The sequence below is a fragment of the Diabrotica undecimpunctata genome, chromosome 4 (genome assembly GCF_040954645.1).
Source record: "Diabrotica undecimpunctata isolate CICGRU chromosome 4, icDiaUnde3, whole genome shotgun sequence".
NCBI lineage: Eukaryota > Metazoa > Arthropoda > Insecta > Coleoptera > Chrysomelidae > Diabrotica > Diabrotica undecimpunctata.
The window spans coordinates 101,881,831-101,902,471 of NC_092806.1; the positions used below are offsets into that span (position 1 = coordinate 101,881,831).

General features: G+C 31.9%; 1 protein-coding gene across 1 annotated transcript in view; it reads right to left on the reverse strand.

Annotated features, from left to right (window-relative positions):
* Positions 1-20,641, reverse strand: part of LOC140438331 (uncharacterized) — a 51,230-nt gene that overhangs the window by 1,836 nt on the left and 28,753 nt on the right. Inside the window, exon 5 of the mRNA XM_072528011.1 lies at positions 10,893-11,025. Coding sequence (XP_072384112.1) covers positions 10,893-11,025 — 133 coding nt within the window. The remainder of the gene's footprint in view (positions 1-10,892; positions 11,026-20,641) is intronic.

Genomic DNA, 20,641 nt, shown 5'->3' on the forward strand with positions numbered 1-20,641 from the left:
AGGTCGGTTAACATCTACGTAACAAGAGCCATTTTTGTCCCATCTTCTAACTATGTCTAAATTACCTGCACCAACATAATTGGAGGCTAATTTCACAGTCTTTGTATCTAACCATTTGACTAGCACCACATTTTTTTCTTTATTGACGACATCTACGGAACCTCTCGGTAGTTTCAGCATTTCATTTTCTGGTAACACAGGAGGTTTGTAAAATCTATCTATTCGAATAGTCCCTTCAGCATATATTTTTTTGGCCAATAATATTTCAAGTAGTTCATAGGATGAAAAATAACTGTCATAATATAATTTGTGGCCTTCACTGGTGGAAATTCTTTCGGCTAGTTGAAGAACGATTGATGCCCCTAATCCATGTTTTGTTTTATTATCTGCATTCAGTTCTGTAGATTTACCCTGATAAAAAACAAAATCAAAAGCCTGACCACTTTTTTCGCACAAGACGAATAATTTTATTCCCCAAGGACAGGGCTTCCCCTTTACATATATTGTTTTACGGAAAGTTTTCCTGTGTAAGGAATCATTTGCTCGTCAACACTAAGTACTTCCTCAAGTTCAAGCTGTAAACATCTCTTTCTGACAGCGTCGATGATAGGACGAACCTTATAAAATTTATCTGTATCACCTTCTGGTCTTTCCAAAAATTGTTCACTAGATGTAAACATGTTCTTAGCTGGAAAAATCTGTCCCTAGACATGTTATCTAGGAACATTCCAATACCAAGGCTTCTTTCCCAGTACATCCTAATTTTGGGAAATTTGTTTAAATTTCCAATCATTATATGAAGTGCAAATAAAATATTAATTTCTCTCTCATTAGTTGGTCTAAAATTTTTTCCGTTCTGTAAGGCATATACATTTGTAAATGTTGCTATATTTTTAAACAAATCATTTGAAATATACTTTGAAAAATACTGAATTGGGTACAGTGGCTCTGTAAGACTTGTATTTGGGGAAGTAGAATGCCATGTAAATGTAGGAGTCTCTATCGATGCCTTAGTCCACTCTACGGTTCTCTTTTTCGTTTTAATTTCTGTTTGTTTTGGTTTTTTAGAACAATCCTTTTCTGAGAAACATACTTTACTTCCTAATTTTTTTTGTACAAGAGTAACCTGCAACTTCATTTGGTATATACTCGTCGTCTGAATTATAAGTTCTCTCTAACTCCTCATTATCATTTTCGCTGCCATCTCCTTCTTCCAATGTCTCAGTATCACGTCTGGTCAAAGCATCAACCCTTGGTCTTATAATAGATTTATTATTACAGTTATCCAGACTTCCATCCTCCTCGTCAGAACTCTCTCCTCCGGGAACTTCAAAATTGTCTATTTCTGATGCGTTACCGTCCTCTATCAGGTCAGTTAACTCTTGGAGATGTTTTGGGTTGTCGAAATCATATTTTTTTCTTTTGTAATCCATGTTATCTGCAATCAACAATACTCAGTTAAAACCCAAGTTTAGACCATATGTACATACAGATGTACAATCAGAAATATGCTTTCAGACCACTTGTACATGCTCATGTGCATCTAAAAACTGTTTGTTTATTTCAAAACTATTGTTTTTATGGCAATGTTTTGTACTTTATAAAAAGCTGCTTACCTTATAAATCACACTTAAAAAGTTGGATCGATTTCGTTTCACAAAAGATAACAGTTTCTCGAAAAATAAAACTAGCAGTATCAGTTACCAATTAAACAGCTGACACTTTACAACAAAATCGCTGACAACTTTACCTGTTGACCACTAGATGGAAGCAGAAGTTAAAAATGTTAATCGTAAATGTATATTTGAGTGACTGAATGCTATTTCGGTATAGACAAGCGAGTAGTTGGTATTTAACAAAACAATAAAAGCTATGTACATACACATGTACACAGGGTCTCAATATCGTCTACTATTGTATATTTTACTTTCATAATTTCTTTTATTCTGTTGTTCGTTACTCTTTCTAATCTAGATTTTCCAGCTGAATGTCTCCAGAAATCCATTTCCGTTGCCTCAAGTTTTCTCTTGTATCTTTTCTTTATTTGCCATAATTCACTACTGTAGATAATTATACTTTTAATGATTATGTTATATATATTGTGCTTGTTATTATTAGAGATTGATTGATCCCAAAGGATACTATTGAGAAGGGCAATTGCTTTTCTTGCTTGGGTGTTTTTGGTAATTTTTGACCAAGATATGAAACTTTTAATAACGGGCTCTGAGGCGCACTCTGAGGCTCGCAACGCATAAAAACCAATACATACGTAAAATACATATAAATTTAAAGATGTATGTTACTTTATACTTATAAATAAAAATATTAAAACCTAATTTTTAGTTGAAATTTTCGTTAATTAAAAAGTGGTGAAATAACTTGTTTAAAAATTTTTTAAATGAGCCGTAAATATTGGCAGTTTGGCTATTGAAAGTTATAGACAAATTAAAAAAAAACATTTTAATTTTTAATTTTTGTTAAATTATTTGATTAATTTTTTGTAGAGATACTGAAAATTAACTTAAGTGCTGAGTTTATGCGTGTCCGCGGTCACCGCGAGCTGACCGCGTTAGACCGCGTTATTAAAAGTTCCATATCTTTGTTAAAAATTGACACAGAAACATTTATCCTTAACAAACCTTAAAATGTTGGCTGTAAGTTGTTTTATAACTTTGATTAGCCAGATTCATGAGCCAAGTTTATACCTTAATATTGTTGAAATCTCTTATAAACAGATTAGTTCACAACTTTTTAGTACCATTTTTAACGTTTAATATTGCTATAATTTTTTATTTATTAAGATAAAACAATTTTGCAAAGTTATTTTTTTAAGACATGCAGTACATGCTAAGAAAGCTGATAGAAGAATATAACGACTGGGGAATGAATGTCAATACAACAAAAACCAAATATCTTTGTATTGGAAACGAGTCAGATAACATAGACCTCGAAAACGGACAACATATTTCCTGCTGTCAAAGCTATGACTACTTGGGTGTTGCCTTTGACAATACAGGAACTGATACACGGAAAATAGAAAAACGAATCACTTAAGCAAAGAAAGTCTTAGGATGTCTCAATAGTATACTGTGGAGTAAAGAGATAACGAAAGGAAGGAAATTTAATATATATGAGACCATGATTAAAACTACTCTTCTTTATGGCGCTGAAACATGGAGAATTAGTGAAAAGAACAAAAAGCGAATAGAAGCAGTAGAGATGGATGCAATGAGAAGATCTTTAGGTATTTCCAGACGAGACCGAATCAGAAATGATGTAATAAAACAACGTACGGGAATAGAAGGAAATATAACTCAAGATATAGAGAAGAAACAATTAAGGTGGCATGGGCATGTTCAACGGATGCCAGCATCAAGACTCCCCAAAAAAGTAATAGAATGGCAACCGATAGGTCGACGGAAAAGAGGAAGACCCAGATTAGAATGGCAACACGGCGTAAACAAGTCCATGAGCGAAAGAAATTTAACAACAAACGACTGCGAAGATAGGAAAAGATGGTGTTTAGGTATCGGACAACGTCGAAAGACGTTCTAAACCGATGTATATATATATATATTTTTTTAAGTTCAAACAAATAAGGTTTTGATAGTTAATTGTAGGTATGGAAGCTAAGTTATACTTGGAAAAGACCCACCGGATGCCAATTTTGCATTAGTTTTTAACGAAATTTGTTATGGCTCTAACATAATTGCCGTAACAATTAAATCACAGTTTACTAAGGCCATTTTGGCGAAGGCGGTCTTCGGCTAAAACTAGTTTTTCAACACTTGAGTCGTGGATAACTCATCATAATTCGGGTCTATTGGTTTCTGGTAAACAAACGCCGAAATGACTAGAACAAAGACATAATTAGTCATAATATATTTACAGTTTTATAGGCCATGATATTTATTATCGTAACACTATATAAAACAAAGCCTTATTTCTACTTCCCAACACACACCTTCCCAAACCCACCGAGGTAGGTTAGCCCATTTGGCCTTATCACTACCGGTCAAAGCAATTGTTCTGTGATCTAATGATGGTTGTGTATGCCGATACTTGCTTTGCCTTTTCTGCACCAAGTACAGTCGAGAGCGAGCAAGCATCGAATCCTTTCATCCGTCGTCTAATACGCAGTCATTCGTCCAGTCATGTCCTTAATCTACCTTACTTGCTAATCTAATTTTTTTGGTGCTTGGATTTAAGAGCATCGTGCGGCATGCTTCCGGCTCACTCCTGCATGCGGTTTTTGTTTTATTTTTTTTTGTTTTTTTTTGGTGGTTGGTACCCTTTTGTGTTATTTTGCTATCTACGTCTTAATCTATAGACAGGTATCATCACTATCTGACTTCCGATTCATCTAAATCTTTATCATTACGAATAATTAAAGGTCTTACTTCATCAATAGCTTGTTCTATTTCATATGACTCTAAATTTTTTTTTTCAGTATGCTTTATACATTTCCGCCATTGTTCCTCATTAACTTGGTTTAGTGCATCTTGCCAGAGTTGTAAAACGCTGGCTTTGTCAGTGGTCTTACATGCATGTTTATCATAGTAGTTTTTAGTGATGCCCCACATCAATTCAGTTGGATTGTACTGGCAGTGATATAGTGGTAGTCTTAGGACCTCATGATTATATTTCAGTGTCATTTGGTCAACAACAAATTTTTTCTCAGTAATGTGTTCTTTGCACTTATTTAATAATTCAGCTCATAAAACTAGATGTAAGTGTTCTATATTTTTCTCCGACAGCCACTTTCTTAAGTCTTCTTTTTTCCAGCTGCTTGTGGGAAACTTTTCCTCCTCTCTGGTGTGAGACGAAGCATTGTCTAAGACTATTAATGACGTATTTTCCAGATTTTTTAATAATGTCTCCTTAAACTAATGTTCAAAAATATCGGCGTCCATGTTTCCTTGGTAATCATCAGTTTTTTTTGTCGAAAAAAATATAAATCTAGCATTGGATATAAAACCTTTCATATTGTCTGCATGCAATATAATATATCTTTTGCCATTACTCGCACTAGGACTCGAATAGCATTTGGTAGAATGATCTTGCCAGGATGATTTGGTATTATTTCCTTTCGCAAAAATCCATGTTTCGTCAAGAACCACAAATTGTCTGGCAAATTCGGAATTCTTGTTTTCGAAATCCTCAAGTACTACAGCCGACCAGTAGGAGGTTCGATACCACAAAGCAGGAAGAAAAGGGAAAGCATAACAGAGTGGCTGTAACTCGAGTCATAAATTATTTTTCCGAAATCGGGCGTTAATCCGAAATACGACAGGGTAAAACGACTTCACTATAGTAAACCTATTGGTGAGTTGGTGGTTTATTGTCTGATATACGTCAGACTATACTTCAGATTTATATGTGGTACATTTTGTAACTTTTTTTATATAGATTCGGTTTTGTACGCCACAAAGAGGAAGACATAGAAAGCAAATTCGTGATATTGAATCAATTCCGAAAATCAAAAGTCACTATACAAGAGCACATTCTGAATAACATATATATAACGTATATTAAAGGAACACGAAAAAAAAAAATAAGCAGGGCAGAGAAGCAAGCGGACAAGGATAAAATATCTGAATCTTATAAGGTGACCTGTTTGGATTTAGAAGCTACATTTCCGCTTTCAAAAGCTGATGTGTCCACGTTTTATTAAAAGTCAAAATTTTCTATGTACAATTTTACAGTTTGCGACCTGGCCAGTAAATGGCAGGGCTCGGTTTATTGTTTTATGTGTCATAAAGGACAGGGAAAACGTGGACCTAATGAAATAGGGTCGTGTCTCTTAAAATATATGCAACGAAAATTCAAAGAATATAAGGGAAATAATTTGAAAATTGTATTTTATTCAGATAATTGTTCGGGACAGCAGAAAAACTAATTTTTACTAGCAGCTTACTTTTATGAATTAGAATTACAGTAAAATAAAATCAATTACTCATAAGAACCTGGTTACTCGACATACTCAAAATTAAGGAGACAATATCCACTACCTCATAAAAAAAAATATAAAAAGTAGTCTTAGATCAAGGCCAATTTTAACATCAAAACAGTTCGTAATATTAGTGCAAACAGAAAGGAAAACAGAAAAACCTTTTACAGTAGTGGAAATGAGTAACGATGACTTTTTTTATATAAACCAGTTAACTTTGCAAACCTCCTTTAATTTTATCAAAGACTCTTTAAATGATACTGTAAAGTATAGTGAATCATGCGTGTTTAACGTTGAAAGAGATAATTTGGACCAATTTTACTATAAGACGTCCATCTGTCTGAATATAGAACTGTAAGTATTAAACCAAGAAAAAATCTGCGAACAAACAACACTACCTCTCTGAATTATAGAAACATAAAATTAGAATGTGCTTACAAACCGCTTCTAGAGATACCTAAAATAAAATATGAAGACCCAAAATGCTATTAAAACGTGCCTGGCTCATTTTTACAATAGCCTCAAACCTTATGAAGAATAATAATCAACCGCCACAAACTTTGCCTTGTTTGTGTTAAGATTTTTCCTATTTAATCAGGAGAATAATGCACTGTTTTTATATTGTGTTTGTTTTATTACCTTAGTTTTTTGCAAACTATAATTTTAATGTATTGTGGCACATTTAAAAGCTGTAACAGTGTGTTTAAAATAAGTTTAGAACATATTTTAAAGGAATTTAAGTCCTTTATAAAAGGTATATAAATTAAAAACCCAAACGGGCTATGTCATGAAGACAAAACGTTTTCGGAAACCATGTTCCATCATCAGTGTCTAGGTGTACATGTTTTGAGCCACTAAATATCAGGAAAAAACCCGTTAAAATTTATCTGTTACAATTTGGTTTACATTATTTGGTATTATATTTTACGATGTTAAAGTTACCAGTGGATATGATAACATGGCGACGTATGACTTCACATGAAGTTGCTGGTCCTGAGACGAAGTGTCTACGAGGACTTGATGATAGCAACTGAGTTGTGAAGTCATACGTCACCATGTTATCATATCCACTGGTAACTTCAACATCGTAAAATATAATACCAAATTATGTAAACCAAGTTGTAACAGATCAAGTTTAACTGGTTGTTACCCTGATATTTACTGGGTCAAAACATGTACACCTAGACACTGATGATGAAACATGGTTTCCAAAAATGTTTTGTCTTCATGACATAGCCCGTTTGCGTTTTTATTTGAAGACATGAGATGATAAAGGTGCCATGTCCACTTTTTCAGATATTGAGTAATTGAAGGAAACGCGTTTTCACTTATATATTTTTTTTAATAAATTTTATAAAAATTACCAATATCTTATTAGATTAGAATTGTTTTGTACTTTGTTATATAATATTTTTTGGTTTTCTAGAATTTAAACTTTTTTAGTAATTTTAATTTTAATGGACATAGCACCTTAATCAACCAACAATTTGTGCAGATGTTGGTATAAACTTGAGTAGAGAAAGGTGTTATGTCACCTATGTTGTATTTAAATTTTAAAAAAATAATAAAGAAAACTATTAAATAATCTTGAAATTAAATTTTTATTGCAGATTAACAAAAGCAAGGTAAGATACATTAAAAATTTATAAACAAAGACACAGAAACATTTAAATTTAACATGAATTTCGTTTTTTCTTAGGGTTTTTCAAACATTCTTCTAAAACAATATCATAATACCATTTATACTCTGCTGGAATAAACGTAAGTTGATCTTGTAGATTTGAAATTTTTTCAGCAGTCAAACCACCGCATTTAGGTAACTTTTGTAAAACAACTTGATTATTTTGTACTATCAGTTCTCTTTTTTTTGTATGTCAACTTCCATAAATGAGGTAAACGGATCTAAACTAGTTTTGTAAAAGTATTTTCCAAAACAACTTACTCTTAGCCACTTCACTTTATCTCGAAAATTTATTTTTTGGTCAAGACTATTAGTGAGTCTTTTGTTTAAATGAAGTTTTGCAGGTAGAGTTTCAAAGCAATAAAAAAAATGTTCCATGTTAAGGCATACAGTTTGTTTGGTACTCGCAGATCTAATAATTTCCCGATATTGGTCTGGTATATAAATATTCTGATGTTTTTTAAGAACCTTTTCTATTCTTCCAAAGTCTCTGTCAGAGTCAAGGTAACTGTGACCAACTTCGGGAAATTTATAGTCAATGATCTTAAATATTTTATTTAATATTAGGTATTGAAAAAGGTTAATAATGGAGAAGTTTTTGTTTTGTCCCCCACATTGATCTGACCAAATTATTAAATGATCAATTTGGGGATTTTCTTCTTTAAGAAGCAGACAAAATCGTAGCAAACAACTTGCTATTTCATTACTTCCCCTATTGGCAATATCCTCAGCCCATGTAAAAAAATAGGACTTATGACCAGAACTGGTTAAACAGTGGACTCCAAAGTTGTATAGCCACATTTGTCTTAAGTAAAAAGATTTTGACGTTGATAGCTTTGGCAAAGGCATCGTTTGTTGAAGATCCATTGTTATGTAACATTTTTCTTAAATTTTTACTGCTTCGCGGTCAACTTTCTGCTGCGCAAAAGCAAGTTGAAAATTATTTGAGTGCTCTAAAGAGTTCTCTCCAGCATCGCATAAACTGCAAGTATCACTTTTTGGTACAATAAAAGATAAGTTAAACCTTGTTTCAAATATATGTCTGTAAAAAAGAGCTTTACGAAATATTTAGTTTCGAGCTTTTTTGTTTGACAATGTTAATATTTAGTAAAGGGGAAAGGTATTTTTTATGTGAGTTTTTAGTCCTAGAATAATGTGATTCTTCTGAAGGAAACTGCTTGATATGATTTTCAATGTAGTTTATTACTTCATTGGATATTTTTTGTGGATTTTTGTGATGCCCTTGCTTATGTGGTGAGGGCATTACCTGGCCAGATTTTAAGTCATTTTGAGCTTTAAAGACTTTTTTTTGTCCAATTCGGTATAAAGAGCAGAAAGCATCTTTACACACTAGTGTATTTTCTTTATCACACGTAATAAAATATTTAAAGCTGTAAGCTTTCGTGTTTATATTTTTACGAGGGCGGTGACGATTAACTTCCTGCATCTTAACACTTTTAAAAATTAAAATATTTTTGGAATTTGTATTGAATTTCTTCTCTGCTTGCAATACTAAACTTCTCAGTACAGTTTAGTCTACATTTTTCTTTACACAGTAAATCTCTTTTAATTGTTTTTTCTTCCATCACTTTACCAGTCTTTTGAGAAATATATTCTTTACCTTGTTGTCTTAACCTTGCAGCTTTATTTCGTTTCCAATTATCAGGTTTCCGGACTCTTTTTTTTAGTTATTTTTAAAATTGGTTTAACAATTTCTCTTCTACTTATTTCATAGGCAGTAACATGGAATTGCTGGTTATGGTCTTCTATACGTATTTCCCGAGGTATTTCCTCCTGCAATTCGTCAATCCTATCCGGGGTTTCCCTGCCGTTTGTAGGAACCTTAAAAATATCTTAGTTATTTATTAAATTTATACTTATTTCTAATTTCTATTTTTATTTCTTAATCTTAACTTTTTTTAGCTTTACCTTTTTAATTTCTTGATTATCAGAAAACATTTTACGTTTGACTCTATCAACATCCGGATATTTGTTTATGAGACTCGTCGAATAAGAAATATTTGAGTTATCAGAATCCTCTTCTGAATCTTCTTCACTGGAAGGGGAATATTCGCTGCCTGATGTAACACTTTCATCAGTACAATTATCCGTATAGTCTAAAAATTTAATTTATGTACATAGGTAGGTATGTATGTAATAATAACTCAAGTGATGTATATTATATCTATATTTTTTTAAATAAAAAATTAAATTGCAGAGGGGGTAAATTGTTATTAAAAAGGGATGATTAATTAATAAAGGTAGTAAAAATTTTTTTAATATGCTTACCTGCTTTAGAGTTGACCTTCTTTTGAAGTCCACTAGTGCTTGGCTGCTCCAAAATCACCGCATTGGTATTGACCTCTAGAGAAGTACAAAATACAGTTTCTATCTACAAAAAAATTCTCTATTCGGACTTACCTTTATTTGAAACACATATTTTCTTGTTTTTTTACTAATTCTAACATTCTTTTACTTCTCGAACCCATGTTGAAAGATATGATAAACAACAAACATAACCTTAAAATGTCACATGGCACCTACCATGTAAATAAAACTTTCCCACTATCTAGTGGATAAAGGTGATATGTCCTTAAATATGGACATAGCACCTTTATCTAATAAAAAAGGGTACTTACTTAGGGTTACTTTAGGTAACCAAATATACAAATAAGTTATTTAAAAAAAAAATGGACATAGCACCTTTATCAACTCATGTCTTTAATTTATATACCTTTTTTAAAAGATTCTTACTTAAATTTTTTGTAATACATGGTATACAGCCAGCTACAGGAACTTAGTTTCCTTGTGGATATTTTAAAGGGGTGATTTAATTATACAAAAATGTATTTTTCTTTTATGGTTATAGTCTTAGTTTTTTGTTTTTTATTCACTATACTAGAAACTTATGAAGTCAGTTTTTTAAAATGTACAGAACTGACATAAAAATATTCATGTAAATCTCAATCTAGTATTTTTAAATTACAAAACTTTTATTTTCTACAAAGTCCAATTTATTAGATGTGCCATTATTACATCCAGTAAGCGATATGCGTGAAGAACAAAATAATAATTTTGTGTCATGTGTATTGAATAAATAAATTGTGTTTGGTTTATTAAAAACACCTTCATTGTGTTTAAAAATAGTCACTTAAGATATTAAGCATAAATTGCGAGAACCGGGGTAAATACTGATCTCACCCATCGGTATTTTAGTTTTTATTAAATTTTTATTTTTGGTAATTTTACATTCTAACTTACCGACATGCTTCAGCCTTACTATGAGGAATTTCGACTCTGTCTACTCCTGCCGCAGCTTGTTGAAGACATTGCATATATGTATTACCGACTCTACTTGCCTCCAATGTTTTGTAACAGTCTTTTACCTCATTAGCTAAAAATAGAAATTTTTATAAATCATGCAATAAAAAGTGTTTTTTTAAATATACTTAAATTGGTATAAAAACTAAGGTTTTTCCCGGTACATTCTTTAATCCAGGTACCCAACAACCGTCATTGATAAATTTGGCGATAACAATATGTAATAAACAAAATATGCAAAAAACTAAACGTCATTTTTTATTTATCAACAATGTAAGATCGTTGTATGATTTTAAATATTAAAGGTGAAGACCGATAAATTATAGTAAATTGTATGGAAAAGTGACACAATTTTAATGAAAAAAAAAATAGAAAATATTTTAAAATGAGAGTTTGTGAAGTTATTTTTGTTAATTTGTTGCTCAGTTACTCTAAAAATGGCTTCAAAAATGAGGTTTTTGGAAATTATTAACTTTCAAGTGGTCGATAAGGGCATACAAAGTACGCCATTTTTATTTAAAACGTCATAACTTTACATCCAGATGTTAAATAGGCAAGGCTACTCCTGTATCCTCCAACCACACATATTTCTAAAGTATTTTCCACCTAAGAAGACCGCTTTGCAATTAAATGCTGGTAACTTTATTATTAGCGGACCAGATAAGCGGCGATATATTTTACACTACCATTATGCATAACATGTTACTGCTTTGTTGTTTCAGTCAGCACCGCTCAACAAGTTATGGTTTATTGGTTTTAATATTTTATTGCAATAGTACGAGTACAGAATATTTATTTAAACAGTGAACATATTATATGTTAATTTTTTTTTAAATTTCTTTTGACGTATCTTATAATGTAGGTTTACCCAATAATCAAAGTTATGCCTTTACAAGAACATATTATTTGAAAAATAAGGAGCATCATGTGTCATAATAATTTTATTCTCCTTTATACACACTTTAAAAATTTATTTAGTAATGTATTTGGTAAATCCACACAATTATTGAAAAATGATTCATGCTATTTAAAAATATATGTTTGAACGACACCGTTATCGACAAAGTAGATCAAATTCAAACTTGTTATCATAATACACTTTTGTTTATAGTTATAAATTAATTGATGATCGTGGGTTGCATTGGTGTTATTCAATAATTAAGCAAAATACGTAGTCATTTGGAAAAAAACTCTAAAGCCATACTTTAAAGACATGTGAGCAACTAATGGCAAAAAAATCCAAACCTTTCCGACAGAATGGGATATAAACTTTTTCTGTTTCTCCTTGAAGGACTTAGGTTCGACACGACAAAACAAGTCGTGAAAACGCAATCAAACAGTTAAATTAGCAACAGTGCGAGAAATTAAAGACAAATTCACAGACAAGTATCGGAAAAAATTCTGCCAAGGTGAACGTATTACAATTGACGAAATATTAGTTCCATACCATGGTCGTTGTAGTTTTGTACAATATTTGCCTAACAAGCCAACCAATATAAGATAAAAATATTTGCACTGTGTGATTAAAAGATTTTTTATGTTTCAAATTTAGAAATTTAAGAAATTTACTGTGGCAAGCAGCTCGAAGGAAGATATATTCACTATCAAATATATATTCTATCAAACACTGCAACAGATATTGTACTCAGATTGGTCGAGCCCTTCAAACATTTTAAAAGAAACTTGACCACAGATAATTGGTAAACCAAACTCCTTAGATGAGTAGTTGGGCAAACCAGACATAGTACTATTCTACAATAAAACTAAAGGGGAAATCAATCTAGTCAACCAAATTTGCAGCAATTGTACTGTCCAAAAACGAACTAGACGTTAGTAGTAAAGAGTAAGCCACTTCATCGCACTGTGACCTTTGACCACTGACGTCATACCACGCCCCTGCCCTCCGCGCCGGTCATGCCAACACATCCCTGCCACCATACCATTTCTGTAGTTGTGGTATTATTCGCTAGTCGTGACCATCAGGAATTAGCCATTTTTGATATAAAATAATTTACAAATTAATTTTGTAGTTATTATATAATTGCAGTATATTGTATCATATAATTTTGTAATTAACTATTATCCAATAGTCGTTACTATTCTTCGCTTATAAATTTATAAGCCAGTTTTAATGCAAACTATGTTTTAAATTATTTTACAAATTATTAATAATCATTCAATAAAAAACACTTCCTTGCATGGGACTTGAACCAACAATCTAAGGCAGGTCAAGTGGACATGCTAGCGCTGAGCTGTATGGACAATTGATGTTACTTGTCGAAAATAGGTTTAAAAAAAGCAGCAAAAGAATATTAAATGTCCTAAGATTTGGTTTTATGCATATATAATAAACTTATTTTGTTATTTTTTAAGAGTTTTAAACAGATCAATTGGTTAAACGAAATTGTTCTAAGCAAATTGCAATTATTTAGGTGCATGAACTTCGTAAACGTGGTTTGCAATACATGTTGAATAGTAAGTCACTAAATGAACAATGGATAAATGTCGGTATTGGTCGTATTTTATCAGCTTATGAATATTGCAGGAATAAATTCAAATATTTTATTGACCACCAATAATTGCGATAAGGCTCTAATTCACAGATATTTCTTAAATAATTTAGCGGTTTATCTAATAACACCCCATTTGCAACAGAAGAAAAGTATTACCAACCTATCTGTTGGTAACAAAAATTATTTACCTTCATATACCGAGACCGAGACTATAAAACTACCCAAAACAACAAGAGGAAGGTGTACCTAGTGCGGTCGAAAAAAAATTAAGTGACCACAATAAAGTGCCAAAGATGCAGTAAACCAGCATATAAAGAGTATGTGGTCATCACACACATTTGCTAAGAAGGATAACATCATGAAAATCAAACAGAAACTCCTTAAAATAAATTTCCTTTTTAATCTTCTTATGTACATCTAAGAATTCTTTTTTATTTTTGTATTTTTTACTTTATTTTATTTTTTACATGAACCAGGTATGCGTTTATTTATTTTTATGTATTTAAGAAATGTAGAGTGTTAACTTATATACCTCCTTATTTTTGTCTGGTGTACAAAGTATGCCAAGCGACAAATTGTGTAAAAAATATCCTAGCGACCACTAAAAGGTTAATACATTTTTTAAAAATGCACAAAATAAACTTGATTTTGCTTGAAACTAGCTACTAGGACCGTGCCTTATATATTCAGCTTTAAAAATTTTCAGAAGTTTTATTGAATAGTTATTGTGTTGTATGGTGTATCTGTAAACACATTTGTGTTTGTATAGTAATGTTAGCGTGAGTCCTAGGTCTCCTAACATTTACGCAGTGAATTATTTGTTTTGTATCTTCGTGACAACACTAATATGTTTTGCTTTATATCGTTTATAAAATTTCAAATGATAATATCTTAATTATGTTATTTCGATAGAATGAGAGCATTTTGTCTCAAATAATAATTTGTATATATGATTTGTTTAATTCCGCTTTGTTCATGATATTGGTCATAGGTGAAATACCCTATGCATTTTGAGACTGAGACGGCGATTGCTTTCTTCGTTAACATTTTTCTTTAGTTGAGTCATAAATAATCTATTGGTATTGCTTCGTGTTGTTTTGAAATCTTTGATCACTGTAATTCCACTGTAATTCCAAATATATCCGTTAGATGAGAACGTTCATTAACTTGTCACTCGTCTCAATTTTCAGCGGAAAACTTATAGCGTCTTTTTTTTATCTCTTAAAACACCAAACCTTTAAGACCTGTTTCTGTTTTTGTGGTCTCTTATAGAGACCCTTATCTGTGAGGCTAGAGATCGTTGAATATGTTTATTTGACCCGAAGTAATAAAAGTATGGTATTCTAAACTTAGCCCAATATTTTTTTATGGTATAAACGGACTCCTACTAAATGTTTTAATCCAATCAAATAATCAGAGGGTGAAAAGAAACAAAGCATATCCCTTTCTTCATATCCACCAGCAGTTGGATAAATCAGGTTGTACGAAATTTCATATTTATACTCTCTATTGAGCAAGTGAGGAATATTTATGAACTTAGAAAATAGTGAAGTGTTTTATTTTTATCTAAAATTATGATAAATATTCTTAGTTAATAAATAACTATATTTTTTGAATGTGAACGAATTTAGAAATTTGGGATAATACATTAATTTATTTTTTTCTACAAATTCTTAGTTTAACATCATGATATAGAACGTTCGTTTACTTATACGATTTTAAAATTAGTTTTGTATAAACACTTCTCATGGTAACCGAATAATGTAAACATAAGTTGGTATTTTAATATCTTTCTGGAATGACGTAACTTTTAACGTAAGATCTTTTAATAATGTTTTTTGTTCATTACAAAGAAATAAAAGTATAGTTTTGTTGTAAAACTTTCTCTAAATTCTTATTTTTTTTTCTTCTCGTCACCCTTCGGGAATAAACAGGGGTGGTGCCCAGCAAAAAATTCTAATTTTTGAGAACTTGAAAAATAATACACAGTTTCTATCTACCTATATGGTTGAAAGAACCACGCCCACCTCTCTTCGACAATGAGCGAACTGGCCTTAAATATAAATTTTTATGCAATCTACGTTACAATATTGACTTAGTTAAACGCGAAATGAAGAAATATAAATTTAGTAAAAAGTGTATGCACCGAAAGCGTAAAGTGAAGTAGAAGATCTTAAAAAGCTCTGCGCTGATGTAAAAATTGTTACTTCTTAACTTAAGACCAAAGAGTATGAAACTCATCAGCTTGCTGAATAACGTATTTTAATTTTTCCTAGAATTTTGCGCTTTAAGGAGGTACCAAAAATAGAATAATACCTTGTGATACAGTTTATTCCGTAATAATCATGTAACCATAGAGGCACTATTTAGTATTCCAGTTATAGTATAGAAATGTCGGTTGTCCGATTTTATTGACCGAAGTGTTTTATTGACTTTAAAAAGGCCTTTGATTGTGTAGAACGTACGAAAATGATAACCCCCCTTTAGCAAGGAAGTATTCGTAACAAAGACCTATGGATTGGCCGGAATAATTATAAAAAATGCAAATATGAAGAAGAATAAGACAGGACTTTATTTTATCTCCAGTAATATTTAAGATCTTTAAAATCTATTCTTGTTTGATTTAGTTTGAAATGAAATAAAGTATGGATATGATGGCATTTAAATAAATGGTGTCAATATTGAAAATTTGAGGTATACGGACGACATAATAGTAACTGCAAATAGCTACTAAAGCATCGTATATCTTGATAGGACGAGATTGATATAGACTGAAGCTAACCCCCACAAAGACAAAAGTGGTGATCACTAATAAAACAATAATACAACTGGAAGTGGTAACAGCCTATGAAGTACAACTTAAAGGAAACAGTATTATTTACTTTGTTTGTAATCTAAATGAGAACAGTGACATGAGTAGTGAAATTAGAATTGGTGTAGAGAAGGCCAATGCTGCATTTTTCAAAATAAAGGAAGTCTTATGTGGAAATAGTACGACTTTAAAAATAGAAATTAGATTTTAAGATGTTATGTATTTTCTACTGTTTATATGGTGTTAAAAGTTGGACCGTAACAAATACACTTCCCAGAAAAGTGGAAGAACCTTTGTAATCTATGTGTATAAGAAAAATTTGCGAATGTTGGGTAGATAGAGTTTGCCGTAAAGTTGTTTTGCTGGATATGGGAATAGGAAAAAGTATGGAAGTAACCAGAACAGAAAAAATCGTAAACTGAAATTTTTTGGCAATGTCATGCGCTATCCAGAGAAAACAAAATTCTTTCCTTAATAATAAGTTGCAAGATGGGGGTAGAAAAAAGGTCTGTTTAAAGAAGAACAGCATAGTTTAGAAACCTGAGGAAATGGTTTAAAAAATCATGTGCATCCCTTTTCAGAGTTAAGACAAAAAAATAAATATAACCAATTTGATCCTCTAAAGACACAGTAAGCAAATTAAAAACAATGTTTTCCAAAATCAAGTTTTTTTGTTACCAAGAAAAAAAAGTCATCTTTACTCGACTCCAACTTGGTCACACCCGCCATACACATCTTTACCGAATCACAAGAGACAATCCCCTATATTGCAACCAGTGTCATACCAAAATATATTTTAAGCAAATGTCAAATTTTTCAGGAAAAGATAAGTAAACCTAACCTTCCCAGCGACATAGGCGAACTTGTTAGAAACAATAATCATCTAAACAACATTATAAAGTTTTTAACGACTATAGGCATAAAAGATATTTAAATTAAAATTTAGTTTGTATCACAAATTACATAAATATGAATCTTCTTTCGTGTTAGTATATAATTAATATTATAACCTTTCTTTGTTTTAGTATGTATTTTCCAATGTTGTCGTCTATAACCCCGTTGGACAGTTGTTTTCTTTCGACCCAACGTTTTCCTTCGATTTTGCCCTGAATGATTAACCGGGGTAAGCGATATTTAGGTCCCCTCATTATATGACCGAAGTATTGGACCTTTCTCATTTTGATGATGTTGATCAATTCTCGCTCTTTGTGCACGGTCTCTAGCACGCGTTCGTTAGATATGTGTGCTGTCAACTGTTGCCAGACAAGATATGTCTGGCATTCTTTTTCTTGGGAATAGTTATAAATATCGATTCTAACCAGTTGTCTGGTAATTTGCCGCTGTTGTATATCTTATTAAAGAAGGATGTGATAATCGCAACACTCTCATTATCTAATAGTTTTAACAATTCTGCAGATATTTCGTCAGGACCAGAAGCTTTCCTTGGTCGTTTCGCTTGGTCGATAGCCTTCTGAACTTCTGAGATTAGAATCGGTGGGCCTGTATCTCGGTTAGATGTTATTTCTTGATAGATTCTTTGGTCATGGTTAAATAATTCTTTTATGTAATTTTCCCATTCGGTACAGCGCTCTTTATTATCACTTAAAATTCTACCAAGAGAGTCTTGTAATATATTTTGCCCATAAGTTCTGCTTTTGCCTGTTAATTCTTTTAGTTTTTTTATGCAAATGGAAGCTGTCGTGTTGTTGCTCCAGTTTCTCAATTTCTAAACAGGATTCTTTTAGCCATCGGTATTTTGCTACTTTAATTCTTTTTCAGATTTCTTTATTTATTTCATTGTATTTTTCTCTATTTATGGATTTATACTGCCTCCGAATGTCCATTATATCTAAGATGTCTTGTGTCATGCAGTCATTTTTAACTGTTGGTCGTCTTAGAAGATTTTCTCTAAATGCAGTGGTTATTGTCGTTTTCATTTGTTCCCAGCAATCATTTATGTTGTTGGTATCTTCTAGTCTAATAAGAACACCCCCTTGTCCCTGGAATAAGAGATATAGTAGGCAACGGAAAACCACTATATTAAAGATCCCTAAGGATATTACCAGAACAATCGTCATGTGTATATTTATTATTCTGTAAAATGTTACCAACACATATTCCAGCAATTTCTTATAATTAATGTGGCAAATGGATTTTTGAAAAGTACAGAAATACGTATAGTTAGAGTGACTATCGACAAAAAAAGATATTAATAGACTTTTTCTCCAAACTTTTATTATTGGTTTATTAAGTCGAGTTTGATTTCCCTCTGCGACTTTTTCTGGTGCTATGGCGTCTTTCCTCTAATTTTTTTAAAATTTTTCACCCCTTAGACAAGAAAATCGTAAAACGAAAAAGTTCCGTCAGATAACATATTGTTGCAATTAAATATCTTAAAAGTTATAAGGACTATACGAAAATAAAATTGTCTAATGATAAATATATGAGGTTTAAGGTGAAATCAATATCATAATAATATCATAGTAATAGCAAGTAACACACAACAACTACAAAATTTAATAAATGCGGTAGATAGTCATAGCGAAACGTTCGGTTTACATCTAAATGGTTCCAAAACTAAAATTCTACTATTTTCAAAGATACCAACAAACGTAAATTTGTATAACAAGAGAAAAATAATAGAACAGGTAATTTCCATAAAATATTTGAGAGTAAATGTTAACAGCCAGTGTAAGCCAAAAAAAAAAGAAATCGTATCAAGAATCAAATAAGCGAGAGAACACTCATCAACATAAAAACATTTTTTAAAAGATCAGACCTTAGTCTAGTGCTCCGAATTCGAATAATCAGATGTAAGATATGGACAATAGATTCTAAAACAAAAAAATAATAATAGATGGCTCTGAAATGTACATAATTATACAGACTAATGCTGAGAATTTCATAGGTACAAAAAGTTATCAACAGTGATGTACTTCGGCGCATGAGTAAACAAAAAGAATTACTGAGCATAATCATAGAGAGAAAAATACAGTACTTGGGTTTTGTGTTGAGGGGCGACGAAAGATATGAATTACTCCAAATCATATTTGAAGGTAAGGTGCAGAGCTAAAGATCATTTAAAAGACGTCAGAACTCGTGGCTGAAAGATCTGAGGAGATGGTTTGACCGATTTTACAAAGAAATCTTTTGTTTAGCAGTTTCCAAAGTTAGAATTGCCGTTTGGATCTCCAAGCTTCGAAAGAAGACGGGGCAATAAGATAAAGATAATAAATATAAATCATTCAACGCATACAACTCGAATATGTCAAAAAAATACAATTACTATTATTAACAGCAGCAAAAATAACTTTTCATATTGTCTGACGGAAGTTATTTTCCGATTTTCCTGTCTGTCAAGTAAAAATTTTCGGGCACATAAAGGTAATAGTAGCGGAAAGTCAAGGTGGACAAAGAAATTTATTCCCGATCTGAGGTCGTGGAGGGAATGTAAGTTCAGAAAACTAGACTATTCCTGATGCAGTTTCTAACCGGACATGGTAGTTTTGGCACCTTCACAAATATAATAGGCAAATCTGCCTCGGCAGACTTTACTATTAGTGGGGTACCGGACGCTCGTGCCTACATTTTTAACTGCCAGAGATGGGGAAATGAGATGGAAAGGATGAAAGGAAGAAACATGGTAAACGTATTGTTGTGAGGAGAGAAAGAATGTAGTGAAGTACACTGTCTGATTTCTGGGGTGATAAGGAGGATAGGACAGGACAGAGAAGGAAATTGAATCAGGGATTTGACATTTATAATTATTATCATTTATTATATCATTTCTGATTTACCGTAATAGGTATGGTTATTTGTAAGTTTTCCGCTTTTCATTTTAGTTTTTTATTAAGTGGCAAGACCAGCTCTCTGAAACGGTAGTAAAGGTTTTAGGCGAAACACGGTTAATTCGGCACTACCCTGGGGTCTTCTGGTCTAGTATCCTTCTCGTCCAAAAGATGCCAAGGTGTCTTGATCCGTGACGTTAGTATGTCTAAAAATCTAAAACAATTTCCGTCACCGTTGCCTGCCAGTATTCAATGGATACCATCTTAGGCTCTTACTGGAATCTAGCAATACGGCAATAAAAAAAATGGTAACTTAATATTTCTTTTTAACATTGATATTATAGCTTGTTGTGTAGTAACTGTAATATAGTTCTGATAGTTCAGCTCATACGAATTGATAACATATTTTCACTATATCGAGGTTTCCCCAGGTTCACTGGATTTAAAACATTCAAGTATTTTGATATTGTTATAACAATAGACTCCAAACACTTTTATCGTATTTGTTTTATATTAGAGATTTACCTTTGTTCCAAACCTCTTTGCATTTTTCTCATCTAATCATTTTTTGATGCT